This window comes from Octopus bimaculoides, chromosome Z, assembly GCF_046866305.1.
Source record: "Octopus bimaculoides isolate indiv1 chromosome Z, ASM4686630v1, whole genome shotgun sequence".
Classification (NCBI taxonomy): Eukaryota; Metazoa; Mollusca; class Cephalopoda; order Octopoda; family Octopodidae; genus Octopus; species Octopus bimaculoides.
In genome coordinates, this window is record NC_142944.1 from 51,799,540 (window position 1) to 51,821,851 (window position 22,312).

The following is a 22,312-nucleotide window of genomic DNA, read 5'->3' on the forward strand; positions in this document are numbered from 1 at the left end:
CAACAGCAATCCTTCTATACCTAATTCTTCAAATTCTTCAACAATTTCACACAGGAGAGCATAAACCCCAACCCGCAGATACTTACTAAATATGCAAGAAATAACAGTTAAATCTCTCACAAAAAGAATGACATGTCAAGGATGCATTTATAATATGCTATATCCGAAAATAAGACATGGATGGCCATAGTAGATGGGGGTAGAACACCTCTGATCACAGACCTACTCACTGAGGGGCTAAACAACAACCTCAGTAATAGATTATGTGAAATGGATTGTCGGAGACCAGATTGTAAGTGTGAAATGAAATATAATAACTAATATACTTCCAACCATGCCAGCATGAAAGGTGGATGTTAAATGATGATGATGATGATGATGATTATAAGTGCAGACGTGGCTGTTTGGTAAGAAGTCTAAGGTGGCGAGCTGGCAGAAACGATAGCACGCCGGGCGAAATGCTTAGCGGTATTTCGTCAGCCGTTACGTTCTGAGTCCAAATTCCGCCGAGGTCGACTTTGCCTTTCATCCTTTCGGGGTTGATAAATTAAGTACCAGTTATGCACTGGGGTCGATATAATCGACTTAATCCCTTTGCCTGTCCTTGTTTGTCCCCTCTATGTTTAGCCCCTTGTGGGCAATAAAGAAATAAGAAGTCTGCTTCCTAACCCCATGGTTTCATGTTCAGTCCCTCTGCATGGTTCTTTGGGCAAAATCCAGGTTGACCAAAGCCTTGAGAGTGGATTTGGTGGATGGAAACTGAAAGAAGCCTGTCGTATGTGTGTGTGTTATTATCTCTTGCCCTTGACATTGCATGATAGTTGTAAGCAATTTTGGGGCTGAAAGACCAATTCTATGACACCTTCTTGCAAACTACCTCGTCGACAAGAGACAGAGACCTTCTCTTTGTGGCTGGTGACTTCAATGGTCATGTCGGACGTCGTGCTGGAGGCTTCCATGGCATACATGGAGGCTATGGCTTCGGTTCTCGCAACGAGGAGGGAACCAGACTGCTGGAGTTCTGTGAGGCAACCGATCTTATGGTTTGCAATACCAACTTCAGTAAACCTGCCTGTCACCTAGTCACCTACCAATCCGGCAGACACTCTAGCCAAATCGACTACATCCTCGCCAGAACTAGAGAAAGAGGGAGGCTTATAAATGCCAAAACCCTCCCTGGCGAAGAATGTACACCCCAACACAGATTAGTAGTTAGCGACTTCGAGATCAAGGCAATATGGGTGTCCAGAAGTAGACCGGCTTGGAGGAGAAGGGTATGGAAACTTAAAGACCCTGCAAATGGACAGAGACTTAGAGACAAGTTACTTGAAGCATTTGACGAAATAGAAGGGGATATAGCATCATACAACGTGGAAGACAATTGGAGATTTCTGCGGGACAACCTGTTGAGAGCCACAGACCAAATCTGTGGCTGGTGTAAAGTCCCCTCTCGACCCAGAGTAACGTGGTGGTGGAACAAGGATGTAGATGGGGCTATTAGACAAAAGAAACAGGCTTGGAAGGACTGGCAGAACGGTGGTAGCAGGGAATTGTACCAATCTGCCAGAAGGGAAGCTAGGCGACAGGTTTATTTAGCCAGAGGGAAAGCAGATAAGAAAAGATTTGCCAATGTTCTGCACCGTGAGGACCAAAGACTCGAGGTATTTCGTGTTGCAAGACAGTGTAGGAGAGAGAATAGTGATGTTGTAGGAGAGAAATGTGTTCGCATGGATGATGGTACGCTTGCACTAAATGAGGCTGCAAAGAAAGAGGTCTGGAGATGCCACTATGATAGATTGCTTAATAAAGAGAATGAATGGGAGAAAGAGAGCCTGCCGTATGTCGACCCAACAGAGGGACCAGCTATCCGAGTTGACAGTACCAGGGTAGATAAAGCAATTAAGAGTATGAAGACAGGGAAAGCCCTCGGCCCATCAGGAATCACTGCAGAGATGCTCAAAATATCTGGCAGTGTTGGCTACAGCCTAGTCACCCGTATTACGAACCAGGTGATACACGAAGGAGTCATACCCAATGACTGGTGTAGCAGCGCCATAGTAAACTGCTACAAAGGTAAAGGTGACGCTTTAGATACTAATAATTACAGAGGCATCAAGCTGTTAGATCAGGTTATGAAAGTTACAGAGAGGGTCATAGCCCAACTAATTAGGGAGCGAATCAATTTAGATGAGATGCAGTTTGGGTTCGTGCCAGGTAAAAGCACTACTGATGCCTTATTTCTAGTGAGACAGTTGCAGGAGAAATACCTAGCTAAGGATAAACCTCTGTACCTGGCTTTCGTTGACATGGAGAAAGCCTTTGACAGGGTCCCCCGATCCCTTATCTGGTGGTCAATGAGGAAACTTGGGATAGAAGAATGGTTAGTGAGAGCTGTGCGAGCCATGTACAGAGATGCTGTCAGTAAGGTGAGGGTTGGAAATGAGTACAGTAATGAATTCCGGGTAGAGGTAGGGGTCCACCAAGGTTCCGTCCTCAGCCCCCTCCTATTTATCATAGTCCTCCAGGCGATCACAGAGGAATTCAAGACAGGTTGCCCCTGGGAGCTCCTCTATGCTGATGACCTTGCACTAATTGTGCAGTCACTATCAGAACTAGAGGAGAAGTTTAAGGTGTGGAAGCAAGGACTAGAATCGAAGGGCCTTAGAGTCAACCTAGCAAAAACCAAAATCCTAATATGTAGGAAGGTAGATAAAACACAAACCCCTTCAGGTAGATGGCCCTGCTCAGTATGCAGTAAAGGAGTAGGTAGTAACTCTATAAGATGTACCCGGTGCAAGCTATGGACACATAAGAGGTGCAGCAATATCAAAGGCAGATTAACTACGAAGTTAGTTTTTGTATGTGGCAGATGTTCAGGTGCAATAAACACTGTAAACAAACAGGAAACAACTTCTATCTCATTCCAGGGAGAAAAACTAGAGGTAGTCGATAGCTTCCGCTATCTGGGCGACCAAGTTAGTAGTGGGGGTGGGTGCGCTGAAAGTGTAACTGCTAGAATAAGAATAGCCTGGGCAAAGTTTAGAGAGCTCTTACCTCTGCTGGCGACAAAGGGACTCTCACTCAGAGTAAAAGGCAGACTGTATGACGCATGTGTACGAACAGCCATGCTACATGGCAGTGAAACATGGGCTGTGACTGCTGAGGACATGCGTAAGCTCGCAAGGAATGAAGCCAGTATGCTCCGCTGGATGTGTAATGTAAATGTGCATACCTGTCAGAGTGTAAGTATCTTGAGAGAAAAGTTGAACATAAGAAGCATCAGTAGTGGTGTGCAAGAGAGACGATTGCGCTGGTTTGGACATGTGGTGAGAATGAATGAGGATAGCTGCGTGAAAAAGTGCCACTCCCTAACAGTTGAGGGAACCCGTGGAAGAGGTAGGCCCAGGAAGACCTGGGCTGAGGTGGTGAGGCAAGACCTTCGAACATTGGGCCTCACTGAGGCAATGACTACTGACCGAGACCTTTGGAAATGTGCTGTGCGTGAGAAGACCCGGCAAGCCAAGTGAGATCGTTGCCAGGGCCCCTGAACTGGCTCTTGTGCGGGTGGCACATAAGATGTACCATCCTGAGCGTGACCGTTGCCAGTACCGCCTGACTGGCCTTGTAGGGTTTTCGAGCGAGATCGTTGCCAGTGCCCCTGGACTAGCTCTTGTGCGGGTGGCACATAAAAGACACCATTTCGAGCGTGGCTGTTTTTGTGCGGGTGACACGTAAAAGCACCCACTACACTCTCTGAGTGGTTGGCGTTAGGAAGGGCATCCAGCTGTAGAAACTCTGCCAAATTAGATTGGAGCCTGGTGTTGCCATCTGGTTTCACCAGTCCTCAGTCAAATCGTCCAACCCATGCTAGCATGGAAAGCGGACATTAAACGATGATGATGATGATGCAAGTAGTCACCATGAAGACACCTGCCCAAGGTGCCACACAGTATGACTGAACCCAGAATCATGTGGTTGGGAAGCAAATTTCTTACCACAGCCACACCCGCACCTATGTAGTTTGAAATTGCAAAAGATTTCATGAAAACAGATTAAAAAGAAGAAACTGAAAATTTTATGAAATTCTGTGAGGAGGAGGAGGAGGAAGAAAAAACAAACAAACAAATTAAGAAACAAAAAACAACAACAAATACTTACCACAAGCTTCTTGATAGGAACTAGCTTGCATGAATAAGACATATAATGGTTGTGGAAGATGGCGTGCAGCTCGATGTTTTTGTCGAATTTCATCAAATGGCATGTTGAGATATTCCTGGACTGGTTTTGTAGCCTGAATTACAGGAATTTTGAAATTATAAAAATCTTAAAAAAAGTTTTAGAATTTAAAAAGAAAAGAAAAGCAAACAAGATATGATGCAATATTATCATATAGTACTTAATAATAATTAGTCTAAATGTTTCTGTCCTCTTTCTTGTCACCTCTCTTTCTCTCTCTCTGGCCAGGTAACCATGTACCTCCTCTATAACAAGACACCTGTTTCTGCCTCTCTAACCTTTCATCATCTGACACAAGATCCCCTCCTACAATGTCTCCCTCCTCTCATAATTCCTTGTCTTGCATGTTACTTGGTGACCCTGTCAGTGCTGGTGCCACATAAAAGGCATCCAGTCCACACTGAAGTGATTGGCATTTGAGAGAGCATCATCATCATCATCATCGTTTAACGTCCGCTTTCCATGCTAGCATGAGTTGGACAATTTGACTGAGGACTGGTGAGACCAGATGGCTGCACCAGGCTCCAATCTGATTTGGCAGTTTCTACAGCTGGATGCCCTTCCTAACGCCAACGACTCCAAAAGTGTAGGGTTAGGGTTATATAAGTATTACATTTGACAATAATATGAATACTAAAGGGTTAATTGACAACGATACCATGCCAATCACTAGGTAAGAGACATCTTCCTGCATTACCTGGCTAACTAATGCAAATGACTAAGAGATGTTTTTCTTTACCAGATATCTTCAGGATCTCAGAGATTATCCTTAATACTCCAGCTACTTTTCCTGCCAATATACCCTGAATTGTGATATCTATTGTACAGCTGTCAACTTAAATAACTGATCCCTTTGTTGGGTCTCCTTGGAGCTGTCCCTCTTTCTAACTTGGATTCTTTACATTCACAGATCTCCCACAGCAACGTCTTCAAGCTACTTTCAATGATGCTAAACAGAAAAAAGAAAAAAAAATTCAAAACAAAAAATTAAAATAAATATATTACATAATTTACCTGAAGAATGGAATTCAGTTTTGGTTGCATGCTATCAAGATAGTCTTTACTCTCAGTTATCTCTTTTAGAAGTTTTTCCCTTTTTTCTTGAGATTTTTTCAGCTCACCAGATAACCTGATAAAAAATAAATATAGTAAAATCATCATCATCATCGTTTAATGTCCGTTTTCCATGCTAGCATGGGTTGGACGATTTGACTGAGGACTGGTGAAACCAGATGGCTACACCAGGCTCCAATCTGATTTGGCAGAGTTTCTACAGTTGGATGCCCTTCCTAACACCAACCACTCCGAGAGTGTAGTGGGTGCTTTTACGTGCCACCGGCACGAAGGCCAGTCAGGCGGTACTGGCAACGACCATGCTCAAATGGTGTTTTTTACATGTCACCTGCACAGGAGCCAGTCCAGTGGCACTGGCAACGACCTTGCCCGAATGTTTTTTTCACGTGCCAGTAAGGCGACGCTGGTAATGATTACGCTCAAATGGTGCTATTTACATGCCACTAGCACAGAAACCAGACAGCTGCTCTGACAATGATCACGCTCGGACGGTGCTGTTAGCGTTCAACTTGCACGGGTGCCAGTCATCGAATTTGGTTCAATTACGTAAAAGATATTTGCCAAAGTTAATGCACAGTGGGACTGAACCCAGAACAATGTGGTTGAGAAATGAACTACTTAATCACATATCCAAGCCTATCTCTCTCTCTCTCTTACACTATATAACTGACTGAACACGCCACAAACATACGTACCCTTTAATGTAGTTCTCAGGGAGATTCAACATGACAGAATTACAAAGCTGACCCTTCAAAATAAAGGTTCTACTCATTTTTCCCAGCTAATTGGACTGGAACAATGTAAATTTAAGAGCCATGCTGAAGGATGCAACATACTACTGGGAACTGAACTCATGACCACATAATCACGAGTAATGTCCATCTGCCATGCATGCATGGGCAGGATGGGTGACAGGAGCTGTCCAGGTAGAAAAACTACTCTAGGTCACTGTCTGTTTTGGTAGAGATTTTACAACTGACACCAACCACTTTGTAGTGTGGACTCCTACTGGCAACGGCCACCTGCACAGGAGCCAGTCCATCGGCACTGGCAATGCTCTCGCTCGAATGTCTTTTCATGTGCCAGGAAGGCGACGTTGGTAACGATCACGCTGGTGCTAAAAACCAGTTTATGGATTAATGGTTTAAACATGATGAAATAACTGGAAAGGATGGACTTCTTTCAGTTTTCTTCCACCAAATCCATTCACAAGGTTCTGGTCAGCCTGGAACCCTTAATAGAAGACATTTGCTGACGGTGCTACATGGTGAAACTGAACCTGAAGTTCTGTGATTCAAAAAGCAAACTTTTTATTCCACAGCCATGCTTGTACCAATAGATAAATAAATAATATTCTAAGAGAATTTATCATCAGAAACACTGGAAATACTTACTCTTTCCTTTGTTCCAACTCCCAATCCAAACGTGCAAGGGTTTGTTGGTGAGAATCGTTGTGTGTGATTTTCTGCAATTATAAGAGAAAAGTTGTGGTTAAAAAAAAAGGTTAAGATTGAAGTAAATGGACACTTCCATATGTATTAAAAAAATGGGAAAAGAAACAACAATAACTGGAGAACAGAAATATGAGGAAACTATGTGAATGCATGATTTGTCAGAAATAGTAACCAACTCTCTCACAAATTACACCCTACCCTCTTAAGAAAAGGACACATTGGATAATAGTCAGGGAAATAAAACTTCTAAGAAAATTTTTAAAAGGCCATGGTTGGAATGCCTTTAACCATGTCTGCAACACATTGTATCAAGTCAAAGATACTCAGTTGATGACACGCAGTTTAATGATTATATCAAAAAAAAATATTGATTATCTTGAGAACTAAATAGGGTTGCATTGTTGTATTGTTGGTGCATCTTGGTTTTTACAAACAGCAATAATCACCAATGCTCTGCTGTTGCTGCACCACTATCAACATTAGGAGCAGAAGCAGACTGAATACAATGGAGTGCTGAATTCTGGGTATGGTTATGAATTCTATTGAATGGAATAAAGCCCACATGGTTTCAGGCCTATATTCTACTAAGTAACATCTTGAGACAAGATGTCTTCCACCTTAATATTGATCAAAACTTAATGTTTTACGAGTAAAATTTGTATGTAGAAACCATACACAAATCTTTCATCAACCCTATCTTATGTCTTCTTTTCCATACTGGTATGGGTTGGACTGTTTGACAGGATTCAATGGGTTGGTGGATGCCTCCTTGCTCCGGTGTCTCATTTTTTGGCATGGTTTCTATATCTACATGCTCTTCCTCTCACCAACCACTTAACAGTGCATTGATAGCTTTTTCTGTCACTTGAGAAGTATTGAAGTATTTATGTAACACATAAACATTATCTTCAGTATACAATAGTTTTGGTAAATGAAGATCAGTGGCATAAAGTACCTTGCTTTGAAAATTTTGGCACAAGGTCAGCAATTTTGGAGGGAGAGGTGCTAACTTGATTAAACTGATACCAGTGTTCAACTGGTGTTTATTTTATAGACTGTGAAAGGAAGAAAGGCAAAGTTGGCCCCGGCAGAATTTGCACTCAGAACGTAAAGGTGGACAAAATGCTGCTAAACATTTTGCCCAGCATGAAAACAATTCTGCCAGTCTGCATTATTATTATTGAATACAATAATAATAATAATAATAATACACAGTAAAAGGAAATTTATTAATTAAAATTTTTTTCTATCCTATTCTAAAATTGCAATTATTCTTACAGGTTTTGAAATCTCTTCTGGTGCATTTTCATAGAATTCTTCAATAGGAACCAATTCTACTTCTTCATCTTTAGATCTGAAAGAAAAGAGAAAAAAAAAATCAAAACACTGGAACAGAAATTTTCTCCAAAATTTAATAAAACTATTTCAGTTCTAAAACATCATTACCTCTCACATTTAGAAATACAACTTAAAAAACTTTATTATTTTTTTTTTATTTTAAAGATGACAGAATTTTCAACAAATCTGAGAGACCATATCTACTTTTGCCAACACACTTCAGTCTCTAGCCCACGGCTGTACTGTTTCCTCTCTCCCTGCCATTCTATTGTTAATACAATGGTTTCTGCTCATCAGAGCTGATTGATCTTATACCAGACCCATCCACCTCACTTTGTCAGTTTAGTATACACACACATACAACACCTCTTATAATCTGCATAAATTTGCAAGCAGGTACATCAAATTCTCACAGCCAACTGGAAGATTGTACAGACAAGTAATACGGCATTAATAAAATGCTTCATTTATACTAATGTACAGGAAGTTATACTTTACTCTAACTGTAATCAGAATGAAAGATAGGGAAAGAATCCTTACTTAAATTCTAGGCACTTTGTAATTTCCTTCTGTAAATGTAAAGCTTCATAGAGAAGATTCTGCAGCTGTAAGTGATAACGGTCAATTCGCAATTTGTCCTGCAACAAGAAGTAAATGAGAAATAATACAAAAGCAAACAGTTGTAGCAAATGTTCTTACAGATTTAAAAAGGCAACAATGTTGACACTGCTATCATCATCATCACTTTATATTCATTGTCTGAGCTGGCATAAGATGGACAAGTGTGTTTACCTCTTAAAATCACACTGTATCATGTTAGGAAACACAGCTTAGACAAATGTAGTCTTAGTTGTATTACATCAGAAATAAAAATAGAAAACAAAACAGTGATCCATTACATATGAAATTCCTTTGATTTGTTGAATCAGGATTGACCTGAGTGAAACACCAACAACTCTCTTTCATCATTCTTAATCTGTCTTCATAAAATTAGCTTTTGATCATTTTTTTGCTGTTGTTAGTTCAGAGGTTTACTCTTTTACTCTTTTCAGTCACTTGACTGCAGCCATGCTGGAGCACCGCCTTTAGTCGAACAAATAGACCCCAGGACTTATTCTTTGGAAGCCTAGTACTTATTCTATTGGTCTCTTTTGCCAAACCGCTAAGTTACAGGGACGTAAACACACCAGCAACGGTTATCAAGCGAAGTTGGGGGGACAAACACACAAACACATACATACGAGGGTCTTCTTTCAGTTTCCTTCAACCAAATCCACTCACAAGGCTTTGGTCGGCCTGTGGCTATAGTAGAAGACACTTGCCCAAGGTGCCACGCAGTGGGACTGAACCCGGAACCAAGCAAGCTACTTACCACACAGCCACTCCTGGTTTGTTTATTAGTTGTCAAAGAGGAACAGTAGGAATCAGGATAAGACCCATACATCTTGTAGAACTTTTAATGGTGCTAATTGGATTATATTGGGGCTGCTACAGGCTAGTGGATGGAGGAAAATCATCAATAAGTATTTAATTGCAGAAGGAAGCAATTTTGGGGTTGAAAGTGTTCAGTAAGAAAGCTTAGTGCTGTTAGTGGTGATTATGGAGAAATGAGCTACGAAAAGATGAGTTTTAATGCTAGTAGGTCTGCTGGGGGTCTGGCAGATCTACAATCAAAGATATTCCTTAAGTTAGCGCCATTTTGTATATCCACAACCATATTGTCCAATAGAATCCAAATAAAAAAAGTCACAGGGGTTTCCCATAAATTAGTTGTGACTTTTTTCCCCTGTAACTTTATTACTGGCCACCATAAATTAATTGTGACTTTTTTTCCCCCTGTAAATTTATTACCAGTCACCTTCCAATATGTACCTCCAATATATAAGACATTAAATTGTAATTTGAGGGAGATTGTGTTGCTATTTCTACCAGTTTGAGCAACTGTGTAGTGCTTTCATCATTAACGAGATGCTGTTTAGCATGCCCTACCCAACAGCATCAACAAAGTAAGCTAAACAGATGACCAAAGGCTCCAATTGTGATCCATCCATTTTCTGTTAATTGTAAGGGCAGGATCTGCAGATGAGTGATATGTTGCTATTTCAGGCAAAGAGAATGAGCACTTTGATGGAAAAAGAGGAGGTACAAGTATTGCAAGTGTTTCAGATACCTTTGGCACTGAGGTATTGCTAAGTTCAAAGAGGCTGAAGTTATTTTTATTGGTAGTTATTGTTTAGCCTCAGGATAAAACAGAATTATGGATCAAAGTTTTGTAGAATCCAGGACAACAATATCCAAAGTGTTCTCTCTCTTTCTTTCTTTCGTTTTTTGTTTTTGAGATCACAGGCTGTGATTTCTTGCAGATTAAGCAGCCATAAAGTGGCTACTTTGTTGGTTTGGGAGTACATGAAACTTTATACAAGCAGCAGACGAGACTACAATACCTTGACAGGCATTAAGTATGCATTAAATAGTTACAGGAATATGTTCAATTACATAATAAAAGGTCTTTTGTTACAACACGGTAAAGGCAAATGTAGCATTTTTAGAAAAATACAGAATAAAGGAAAAACAATAGAAACAAAATATTACTGGTATTAAAATAATTTTTTTTTAGAAATAACATTTTTTGATAAAGAAATGAAAAAATCATGAATTTACCAACAGAAGAAAATAGGTTAGTGTGGCCTATTTTTATCAAAACATTAGTAAGACTGGTAAATTTATAATGATTTTTTAATTTCTTTATCAAAAAATGTTATTTCTTTCTCTCTCTAGAATACCTATAGGAAAGGCATGAATGTCACAAAATACACTCTTTTATTCTCTTTAAATTTAAAGCTATCTGTCTAAAAAAATAATCCTTTTAATACCAGTAATATTTTGTTTCTATTGTTTTTCTCTTGGTAACGCCTATACAAATTTAAGGTATTTTTTCAGGTTAAAACTCATGGAAAGACATATGGGTCTGAGAACTGAAGTATTAAAAATTTCACCTTTGTTGAATTCTGGTGGACTTAAACAGTTAGAAACCTAAAACCACGTAGTTGGAGCAAACTTCTTAACCACAAAGCTCTCATGCCTACACACATTCAATCATGTCATTAAATATCCAATTTTCCATGCTTGCATGGATCAGATGGAATTTGTTAAGGCAGATTTTCTCCAGCCAGATGCCCTTCCAGTCACCAACCCGTAATTGATTCCAAGTTATGTAATATTTCCCCAATGATCAGACATGTTTTTTTTCATGGAAAACTGGAAACAAACATCATTTGTTTGACAATGAGATTCATTTACAACAATTGTGTTGATGTCTAGACAGAGGTGGGTGTGTGTATTTATATACAATGGGATTCTTTTAGTTTCTGTCTACCATATCTACTCACCATTCAAAATAGTTACAGCCTAAAGAGAGATAAATGAGAAACACTTGAAAGTTAACATAAGATTGTGCTCCAGCATGGCCGCAGTCAAATGACTGAAACAAGTAAAAGAGTAAAAGAGTGTAAAGTAAATATAACAAATAATCCAGAATCCTTGTGCAGTACCGGATTGATCCCAAAATCTAATCAGTTCATGCCAGTCACAAAGTCAAATATCCCTGAAAGTTTCATCCGATTCCATCCAGCGGTTCTTGAGATATCTTGTCCACGGACAAACAAACACGACTGAAAACAATACCCCTACCTTCGCCTAAGGCGGAGGTAATAAAAATAATAATAAGATCATTCAGAGAGTGCAAACCTTCACTAAGGCAACACCAACATCCTCTCAACGATTAGCCAGAGATGATTTTTAAAATGAGAATATCTGAAATAAACTCGAATGCTCTCACAAACAAGAATACTAAAAATGAACCTGACCACTCTCAAAAATTTAAACAGGAAAAATAATCCAGAATCCTTGTCTGGTACCAGATCGATATCTTGTCCAAACAAACAAACACAACTGAAAACAATACCTCTACCTTCGCTAAGGCAGAAGTAATAATAATAAATAAATAAATAAATATATATATATATGTATGAAAAATAATTAAAGTATCATAAATTATCAACAGCTGAAGACAACCACTAAATCTCAAAAGTCTTAACAAAGGTAAAACTCACATCAGAAGAAGAAAAAATAATGCAAGTAATAAACTGCAGACACCTCATTGTATGAAACATCATTATCATCATTTAACGTCTGCTTTCCATGCTAGCATGGGTTGGATGATTTGACTGAGAACTGTTGAACCAAATGGCTACACCAGGCTCCAATCTGGTTTGGCAGAGTTTCTAAAGTTGGATGCCCTTCCTAACGCCAACCACTCAGAGAGTGTAGTGGGTCCTTTTACGTGCCACCGACATGAGGGCCATTCCGGCGGCACTGGCAACGACCACACTCAAATGGTGTCTTTTTACGTGCCACCTGCACAAGAGTCAGTCCAATGTTTTGTTCACATGCCACCGGCACAAGTGCCAGTATGGCGAAGCTAGAAACGATCGCGCTCAAATGGTGCATTTTACATGCCACTGGCACGGGTGCCAGTCATCGAATTTGGTTCAGTTTTGATCTCACTTGCCCCAACAGGTCTTTGCAAGCTGAGTTTAGTGTCCAATGTTTTATACCTGATAGCTTACTGGTAAAGCACGATGAAAGATACGAGAATTTTTATTAATCACAACAATTGTTTCGATGTATCTAGCATCAATCCCTCACAGGTGGGATATTTAACAATGGTTCAGGAGTAACTGACGGTGCAGATTGTCTCTTTGGGTGATAAATAGATATAACTCATTAAAATGACAGTTCTGCAATGTATCTTCTCAGTTCATGTAAAGAAAAGCAGAAAATTAAAAGACCTATCTTCATTTTTATAGAAAATCATTAATAAAATAACTTTTTTTCACTGTATTACGTGTCTGTTTCTTTTTTTGGCATCTGCGATTTTATTATTGATCTTCTTTATAAATAAAGTTAGGTCCTTTAATTTGCTGCTTTTGTTTACAAGGAATGAGAAGATACATTGCAGAACTGTTATTTTAACGAGTCATATCTATTTATCACCTGAAGAGACACATCTACACCGTTGGATGCTCCTGAACCAGTTGTTAAGTATCCCACCCATGAGATATAGATGCTAGATGGGTCAAAACAATCGTAGTGATTAATATAAATTCTTCTATCTTCCATCTTCTGTTTCTCATTAACCAAATATTGTTCCTCATAGTCCTCCAGGCAATAACAGAGGAATTGAAGACGGCCTGCCCCTGGGAGCTCCTCTATGCTGATGACCTTGTTCTTATAACTGAATCACTATGAGAACTAAAGAGGTTTCAGCTATGGAAACAAGGTCTAGAATTGAAGGGCCTTAGAGTTAACCTAACAAAAACCAAAGTCTTAGTAAGTAGGAGGGCAGGCAAATTACAAATCCCTTCAGATAGATGGCCCTGCTCAATCTGTAGAAAAGGTATAGCTAGAAACTCCATAAGATGTACGCATTGTAAGCTATGGACACATAAGAGGTGCAGCAATATCAGAGGAAGGTTAACAAGGAAAATAGCTCTTGTATGTGGAAGGTGCACAGGTACAATAAATGCAGAAAATAGGGGAGCAAGTTAGAGGTAATAGATAGCTTCCGTTATCTAGGTGACCAAGTTAGTAGCAGAGGTGGATGCTCTGAGAGCATAACTGAGAATAAGATTGGGATGGGCAAAGTTCGGAGAGCTCCTACCTCTGCTGGCAACAAAGGGCTTCTTTCTCAGAATGAAAGGCAGATTGTTTGATGCCTGTGTGTAAACAGCTATGCTACATGGCAGTGAAACATGGGCTGTGACAGCTGAGAACATGCATAGGCTTGAAAGAAATGAAGCCAGTATGCTTCGCTGGATGTGCAATGTCAGTGTGCATGTTTGACAGAGTGTAAGCATATTGAGAGAAAAGTTAGGCATAAGAGGCATTGGATATGGTATGCAAGAGAGATAGCTGCACTGGTATGGTCATATGATGTGCATGGATGAGGGCAGCTGTGTAAAGAAGTGCCGATCTGTAACTGTGGAGGGATCCTGTGGTAGAGGTAGACCCAAAAAGACATGGGATGAGGTGGTGAAACATGGTCTTTGAACTTTGGGACTCACAGAGGCAATGACTAGTAACTGAAACCTCTGGCAATATGCAGTGCTTAAGAAGACCCATCAAGCCAAGTGAAATCGTAACCATGACTGATGCTGATGTCACATAACTGGCATGTAAAAAGTACTTGTCGAGCGTTGGGCCTCATGGAGACAAAGTGGCCGATTTCCAGCAACATGTGGAAGAGTTCCTTGAGTGTTGAGCCTCATGGAGGTAATGACAAATGACCGACACCATGGCATTATGTTGTGCTTGAGAAGAAGGCCCATCAAGCCAAGTGAAATCTTAGTCATAACATATACTAGTATCATGTAACTGGTACCCATGCTGGTGGCACATAATAGCACCCAATACACTTTCAGAGTGGTTGGACTTAGGAAGGGTATCCAACTGTAGAAACCATGCCAGATCAGACAGGAGTCTGGTGCAGCCCTCCAGCTTGCCAGCCCTGGTCAAACTGTCCAACCCATACCAGCATGGGCAACGGATGTTAAATGATGATGATGATGATGATGATGATGATATATAAATATATATATATCACTGTCATCATTTCAACATTCTCTTTTGCCAGCCTGCATGGGTTGGGCAGAGCTTATTGAGACAGATTTTTTTATAGCCAGATGCCCTTCTTGTCATCAATCCTTGCCTGCTTTCAAACAAGATAATATTTCACCCATAGCCAAACATGTTCTCACAGCATACTGGAATTGAATAACACTGCTTATATGACAGTGACAATCATTTTACAACTATCATACAATGTGTGTACATACACATACCTATGTAAGTGTGTGTGTGTGTGTGTGTGTGTGTGTGTGTATATATATGAACTCTGCCAAATCAGATTGGAGCCTGGTGTAGCTATCTGGTTCACCAGTCCTCAGTCAAATCGTCCAACTCATGCTAGCATGGAAAGCGGACGTTAAATGATGATGATGATGATGATGATATATATATAGACAGGCTTTTGTATAGTTCTAAATTTTGTTCACCCAAATTCAACATCGAAGATACTTGCCCAAGAAATTACACTGAAAAACTGGACCCTAGAATTCCATGATTGTGAAACAAAGTTCCTAACTGCATGCCATGCTAGTGGCACAGTGAGTATTTATTTCAAAAATGTTATCGTAGCAGCTGGAGCAGCCAGTTTGATTTTTTGTATTCATCAAATCTTTTTGAATAGTTTCTCAAAGAAGAAACATTTGTTGAATTAAAAAGCAGGAAATTCTTACCTCATTTGTGGATTCCCGAACTTTCTTGCAGCGTATGTGTGCAAGTCTGTTCAATTTCTTCAAAAGAACAAACTGCAAGACAGCATTACTCTTATATTCCTCAATTTCAGCAGCCTGGTTAAAAAGAAAAGGAAAAAGTAAACAAATATGATAGAAAGGAAGACAAAACTGAATCACAGTAAATCCTCCGTTATTAGTGTCTTATATTTATCTTTTCTTGCTGGTTTGAACAGGATGAGCTTGTTTTTGGATTAGCATCTTGCCATTTTGTATTCATATCACAAGCACAAATATGTGGTTAAGAAATTTGCTTCCCAACCAAGTGGTTTCAGGTTCAGTCCCACTGCATAACACTTTGGGCAAGTATCTTCTTCTATAGCTTTGGGTTGACCAAAGCGTTCAGAGTAGATCTGGCGATGGAAACTGAATTAAACTCATATATATATATATACTCTTTTACTTGTTTCAGTCTTTTGACTGTGGCCATGCTGGAGCACCGCCTTTAGTCGAGCAAATCGACCCCAGGACTTATTCTTTAGAAGCCTAGTACTTATTCTATCGGTCTCTTTTGCCGAACCGCTAAGTTACGGGGACATAAACACACCAGCATCGGCTGTCAAGCGATGGTGGGGGGACAAACACAGACACACAAACACATACATATATATACGACGGGCTTCTTTCAGTTTCCGTCTACTAGATCCACTCACAAGGCTTTGGTCGGCCCGAGCCTATAGTAGAAGACACTTGCCCAAGATGCCACGCAGTGGGACTGAACCCGGAACCATGTGGTTGGTAAGCAAGCTACTTACCACACAGCCACTCCTACGCCTATATATATATATATATATATATAATATCTTTTACTTGTTTCAGTCATTAGGTTGTGACCATGCTGGAGCACTGCCTTGAAGAATTTTTAATTAAATGAATTGACCCCAATATTTATATATATATATATATATATTTTAAAGCCTCCTTTGCCAAACGGCTAAGTTATAGCTATGTAAACACACTAGCACCTGTTGTCAAACAGTGGAGAAGGATAAAAACAGGCACAAAGATACACACACCTATATATATACATACATATATATATATATACATACATATATATATATATATATATATATATATATATATATATATATATATATATATATATATATATATATATATATACACACACACACACACACACACAATGGGTTTCTTTCAGTTTCCACCTACTAAATCCACTCGCAAGTCTTTGGTTAACCAGAGGCTTAAGTAGAAGAGATTTATTTGCCTAAGGTGCTACACAGTGGGACTGTACCTGGAACCATGTGGTTGGGAAGCAAACTTCTTACCACACAGCCATGCCTGTACCTTATGTATATCTGTGTGTGTGTGTGTGTGTGTGTGTGTGCTTGCTTCTCCTTGTTTTGATGTCATGTGACAGTTGTAAATGAGTATGGCTGTCATACTTAATGGCATCATTCATTTTCAGTCTTCTGTTAAAAACCCGTCCAATTAGGGCAAAATGTTACGTTACTTGGAAACAAGTGTTGGTAACAGGAGAATTGGAAACAAATGGTTGGTATTGCTTGTGGGATGGTAAAGCCCATTAATTCCATCGCGTGATCTCTCTTTCTCCCTCTTCATCTCTCTCTCACGCATACACACGCCTCATCTTTTTAATGTCCCCTTTTCCATGGTTGCATGAGGCAGACAGAATTTGCAGAATAGATTTTCTACAGCTGGATGTCCTTCCTGTCACCAACCCCAACCTGTTTCAAAGCAAGGTTAACATTTCCCTATAACCAAACAAGCTTTGATGGATGACTGGAAACAAATGACACTGCCTGTATGATGATAATGATGCTTGTCCCCAACAATCATGTGATATCATGGCAAAGAACACAAACTCAAATACACATTCAACATGCTTCTTTCAGTTTCTGTTTACCTAATCCACTCATAAGACTTTGGTTGACCCAGTACTGTAGCAGTAGACAATTGCCCAAGGTGCTACACAGTGGAACTGAACCTAAAACTATGTGGTTTAAGAAGTTAACCTCTTAACCACACACCCTTGCATGCACCTGTACAAACTTTAATAGTCAGTCCCACTGCGTGGCACCTTGGGCAAGTGTCTTCTACTATAGCCTCGGGCCGACCAAAGCCTTGTGAGTGGATTTGGTAGACGGAAACTGAAAGAAGCCCGTCGTATATATATATATATATATATATATATATATATATATATGTGTGTGTGTGTGTGTGCGTGTCTGTGTTTGTCCCCCCAACATCGCTTGACAACCGATGCTGGTGTGTTTGCTGTTCGGCAAAAGAGACCGATAGAATAAGTACTAGGCTTACAAAGAATAAGTCCTGTGGTTGATTTGCTCGACTAAAGGCAGTGCTCCAGCATGGCCGCAGTCAAATGACAAACAAGTAAAAGAGTAAAAGAGTATATTGAACAATATATATTGAATATATATTAAATAATATACTGATTGAATGGTGATAGCTGTAACGATTTTGTATCATAAAAGACAGAAATTAAAAAGTGGTTGTGTGGTAAGAAGCTTGCTTCCCAACCACATGGTTCCGGGTTCAAACTCACTGCATGGTACCTTGGGCAAGTGTCTTTTACACTTGTGTGTGGGTTTGGTAAATGGAAACTGGAAGAAGCCTGTCATATATCTGTGTGTGTCGGTGTGTATGTCTCTATGTCTATGGTTGTCCCCTACCACCACTTGACAACTGGTGTTGGTGTGTTTACACTTTTAGCAGTTCAGCAAAAGAGGCCAATAGAATAAATAATAGGCTTCAAAAAATAAGTCCCAGGGTCAATTTATTCAACCAAAAACCCTTCAAGATGATGCCCCATCATGGCTGAAACAAGCAAAAGATAAACTATAGGTGCAGGTGTGGCTGTGTGGTAAGAAGCTTGCTTCCCAACCATATGGTTCCTGGTTCAGATGGTGATGCACATTTACAACTAGCAGATGATGACAAAGAGGCACTAACACACACGTGCACACATATATACATAGGAAACAATCTTGAGCAATATGTTGTCCACTTTTCCATTTTTGCATGGATTGAATGGAATTCACTGAGGCAGATTTTCTATGGTAAGATATCCTTCCTGTTGCTAAACTTCATTTGTTTCCAAGCAAGGTAATATTTCTCCAGGCCAGACATGTTTTTACGGAAGCTTGGAAATGGATGCTGCTGCTTGCATGGTGGTGACACACATACACACATATATACGATAGGCTTCTTTCAGTTTCAACTGACCAAATCCACTCACAAGGCTTTGACACTTGCCCAAGATGCCATACAGTAAGAATGAGTCTGAAATCACATGGTTGGGAAGCAAACCTCTACACTACATAGCCATGAAATAAAGCACATCTTTTGTGCATTACTTATGAAATGTAACATATATTTAACCTTTTAGCATTTAAAATGGCCATATCTGGCTCAAATATTCTATCTGCTTTATGATCAAGCTAGCCAAATCTAGCATTTCATACCAACCCTACAATATCATTCTAAAAATTAACAGTTACCTCAACAAAATCTCAAAGTTATGATAAAATGCATGATTTCAAAGAGGCAATAGTCAGTGACCAAGACTGTTGGTGATTTGCTGTGCTTGAGAAGACATGTGAAGCTTAGTGAAATCATAATCACAGTCAATGCTGGTGACATGTAAAAGGCAGCCATGCCAGGGACACATAAAAAGCACCCACTACATTCTGTGGAGTGGTTGGCATTAGGAAAGGCATGCAGCTGTAGAAACCAAGCCAAAACAGACTGGGGCCTGGTGCAGCTCTCTGGCTTACTGGTCCCAGTCAAACCGTCTAACCCATGCCAGCATGGAAAGCAGACACTTGATGATGATGATGAACGTGAATAAATAGGCATTACTTTTGACAGAATAATTTGAATGTTAAAGGGTTAATGTGTTAATCACTACCAGAGGAATGTGATAGAAGTTTAAACTTTTTTTTACAGTTAAACATGTGCTAGTATGAATAAATGAAATATCTGACTTCAAGTGGAACCATTCTGATTATGGTCACACATTTGTGATGGGAAAATGTGTAACATTTAGCTTTTGTGCATAAGAGACAGCTCTAATGTTTAGAATGAAAAGGTTTAAAAAATGTGAATATTATACATAAATAAATCCGGCATTTGATATTTATATATAAGATGTTTGGCTAATGAAAATTCAGTAATTAAATACTTACCGCTTCTTTTGATTTACTTGTTTTCAACTCTTTTATAACTTGAATCAACTTCAGAATCTCCGAACAAGACTGTTTGTATAATGTTAGATCCTGGTGTGCATCTCGATTGTCAACTTCTTCTTCTTCAGCATAGAACAGAGACATCTTCTCCTGCAAAGATATTTATTATTATCATTATTCAAATGCCACCGAGGTTGACTTTGCTTTTCATTGTTTTTTTTTGGGATGACCACTAGGGTCGATGTCATTGACTAGTCTCTCCCCACAAAATTCCAAACCTTGTATTTAAAGTAGAAAGAATTATTATTGAATGAGAGAGCAGTACATGCCGTAAAAGTGACACTGGTGTACAAATATACACATATACCCATTCATCTCAATACATGGCTACAATGCTCCACCCCACTACACCAGCTTGTGGTCAGAGATGCACATATCATCAGCCACTATAGGACATGCTCAAACGGTTAAGGTCAAGCAGCTGACATGCAATTCTGTGGTATTGAGCAGAACATTTGCTGTAGCCCTATTGAGGAGACCCACTTCGGTCATGAATGACCATGGAATTGCACCTAGAAAGTTACCCTCTGAGACACAAGTCCAGACAAGGTTCTCTATAGAAGACCAGCAGTCACCATGCATACCAGCCTCCCGTCTCCACACCACTGATGTTATCCAAGAGAAAGGCAAAGGCTGATACAGCTTGGCACCAGTGATGTCGCAACTCAATTCTACAGATGAGTGAACTGGAGCAACATGAAATAAAGTGTCTTGCTCAAGAACACAACACACAGCCCGGTCCAGGAATCAAACTCACAACCATAAGCGTGACGCTCTAATCACTATTATTACTCTCTGAGTGGTTGGCGTTAGGAAGGGCATCCAGCTGTAGAAACTCTGCCAAATCTGATTGGAGCCTGGTGTAGCCATCTGGTTTCACCAGTCCTCAGTCAAATCGTCCAACCTATGCTAGCATGGAAGGCGGACATTAAACGATGATGATGATGATGATGATGATGATTATTGAGTTAGAGATCAGTGCATGCCACCAAAGTGACACTGGAGTACAAATATACAAAGCCTAATATACCCATTCATCTCAACACATGGCTACAATGCTCCCCCACTACACCAGCTTGTGGTCAGAGATGCACATATCATTAGCCACTATGGGACATGCTCAAATGCTTAAGGTCAAGCAGCTGACATGCAAATCTGTGGTATTAAGCAGAATATTTGCTGTAGCCTTATTATTATTATTATTGAGTGAGAGATCAGTGCATGCCATCAAAGTGACACTGGAGTACAAATATATGAAGCTCAATATACCCATCATGACTACTTGTCTGATAAGGGTAAACCAGGCACATGCATCACAACCATATATGCACGACATGGTGATCTCATATCAAGATAATCAATGCATGATCTTACAGGTGGGGCCCAGCTAGAATTTTCTTCAGGTTGAGTAGCCCATTACACTCAAACGGTCCCTGAATAAGGATGAAGGAAACACCTATGTTTTCAGAAGTGAATTACTCAAACTCCAAAGAATTCCTTTCAACACATGACTATGATGCTCCTCCACTACTTCTGCTAGTGATCAAAAATGCACATATCATTAATCAATAAGGGAACATGCTCAACTGGTTACAGTCAAGCAACTGACAAGCAAATCTGTGGTATTAAGCAGTGGCAAGCTAATAGAATTATTAATATGTCAGAAAAAATGTTATGGCAGATTTTCTACAGCAGGATGTCCTTTTGTCATCAACCTTCACTTATTTCTGAGCAAAGTTTCCCTATGACTGGACATGCTTTTAAAGAAGACCAGAAACAAATGATATTGCTTGTATGATGGTGACACTAATTTAACAACTCTTGCACAATGTTAAAACAAGGAAACACAAACACACACACAGGTATATGATGGGCTTCTTTCAGTTTCCAACAACCAAAACCATTCACAAAGCTTTGGTCAGCTCCAAACTATTGTAGAAGATGCTTATGCATGGTGCAATAGTATTGATTCCAAAAGCCAGTGGTTGGGAAGCTAAAATCTTAATCATACAGTCATGCTAGAATATATATATATATTATATATTCACCTTGGGGGCAGGCATGGCAGTGTGTTAATTTGCTGCTCCCCAACCATATGAGTAAAACCTTGGGAAAGTGTCTTCTACTGCAGCTCTGGGCTAACCAAAGTATTGTAATTTGGAAAATGGAAACTGAAAGAAGTTTGTCACACACACACACACTTGTATTTACATATATGTAAATACAAAATGTGTGCCAGGTGCTTTTATGTGGAACCAGCACAAGTGCTTTTTAAGAGCTGTGTGCCAGTGCCACATAAAAAGCACCCATACTGGCACCAAGTAAAGGTGCCCATGCTAGTGTCACGTTAAAAACACCCAGCACACTCTGTAATGTGGTTGTCATTAGGAAGGGCATCCAGTCATAGGAAGCAAGCCAAGTCAGACTGGAACTTGGTACAGCTCTCCAGCTTTGCAATTCTGGTCAAATTGTCCTACCCAAACCAACATGGAAAACAGACGTTAAACGATGATGATGAATGAATGAATGAGAGTGTGTGTGT

At 39.9% G+C, this 22,312-nt stretch overlaps 1 protein-coding gene across 1 annotated transcript in view; it reads right to left on the bottom strand.

The window, feature by feature from the left end:
- Positions 1 to 22,312, bottom strand: part of LOC106871260 (THO complex subunit 5 homolog A) — a 51,800-nt gene that overhangs the window by 21,650 nt on the left and 7,838 nt on the right. Inside the window, exons 2-8 of the mRNA XM_089365294.1 lie at positions 19,711 to 19,860; positions 15,461 to 15,574; positions 8,643 to 8,740; positions 8,043 to 8,118; positions 6,705 to 6,775; positions 5,251 to 5,365; positions 4,159 to 4,291 (exon numbers count right to left, since the gene is read on the bottom strand). Of these exons, the coding sequence (XP_089221420.1) occupies positions 4,159 to 4,291; positions 5,251 to 5,365; positions 6,705 to 6,775; positions 8,043 to 8,118; positions 8,643 to 8,740; positions 15,461 to 15,574; positions 19,711 to 19,860 (757 nt within the window). The remainder of the gene's footprint in view (positions 1 to 4,158; positions 4,292 to 5,250; positions 5,366 to 6,704; positions 6,776 to 8,042; positions 8,119 to 8,642; positions 8,741 to 15,460; positions 15,575 to 19,710; positions 19,861 to 22,312) is intronic.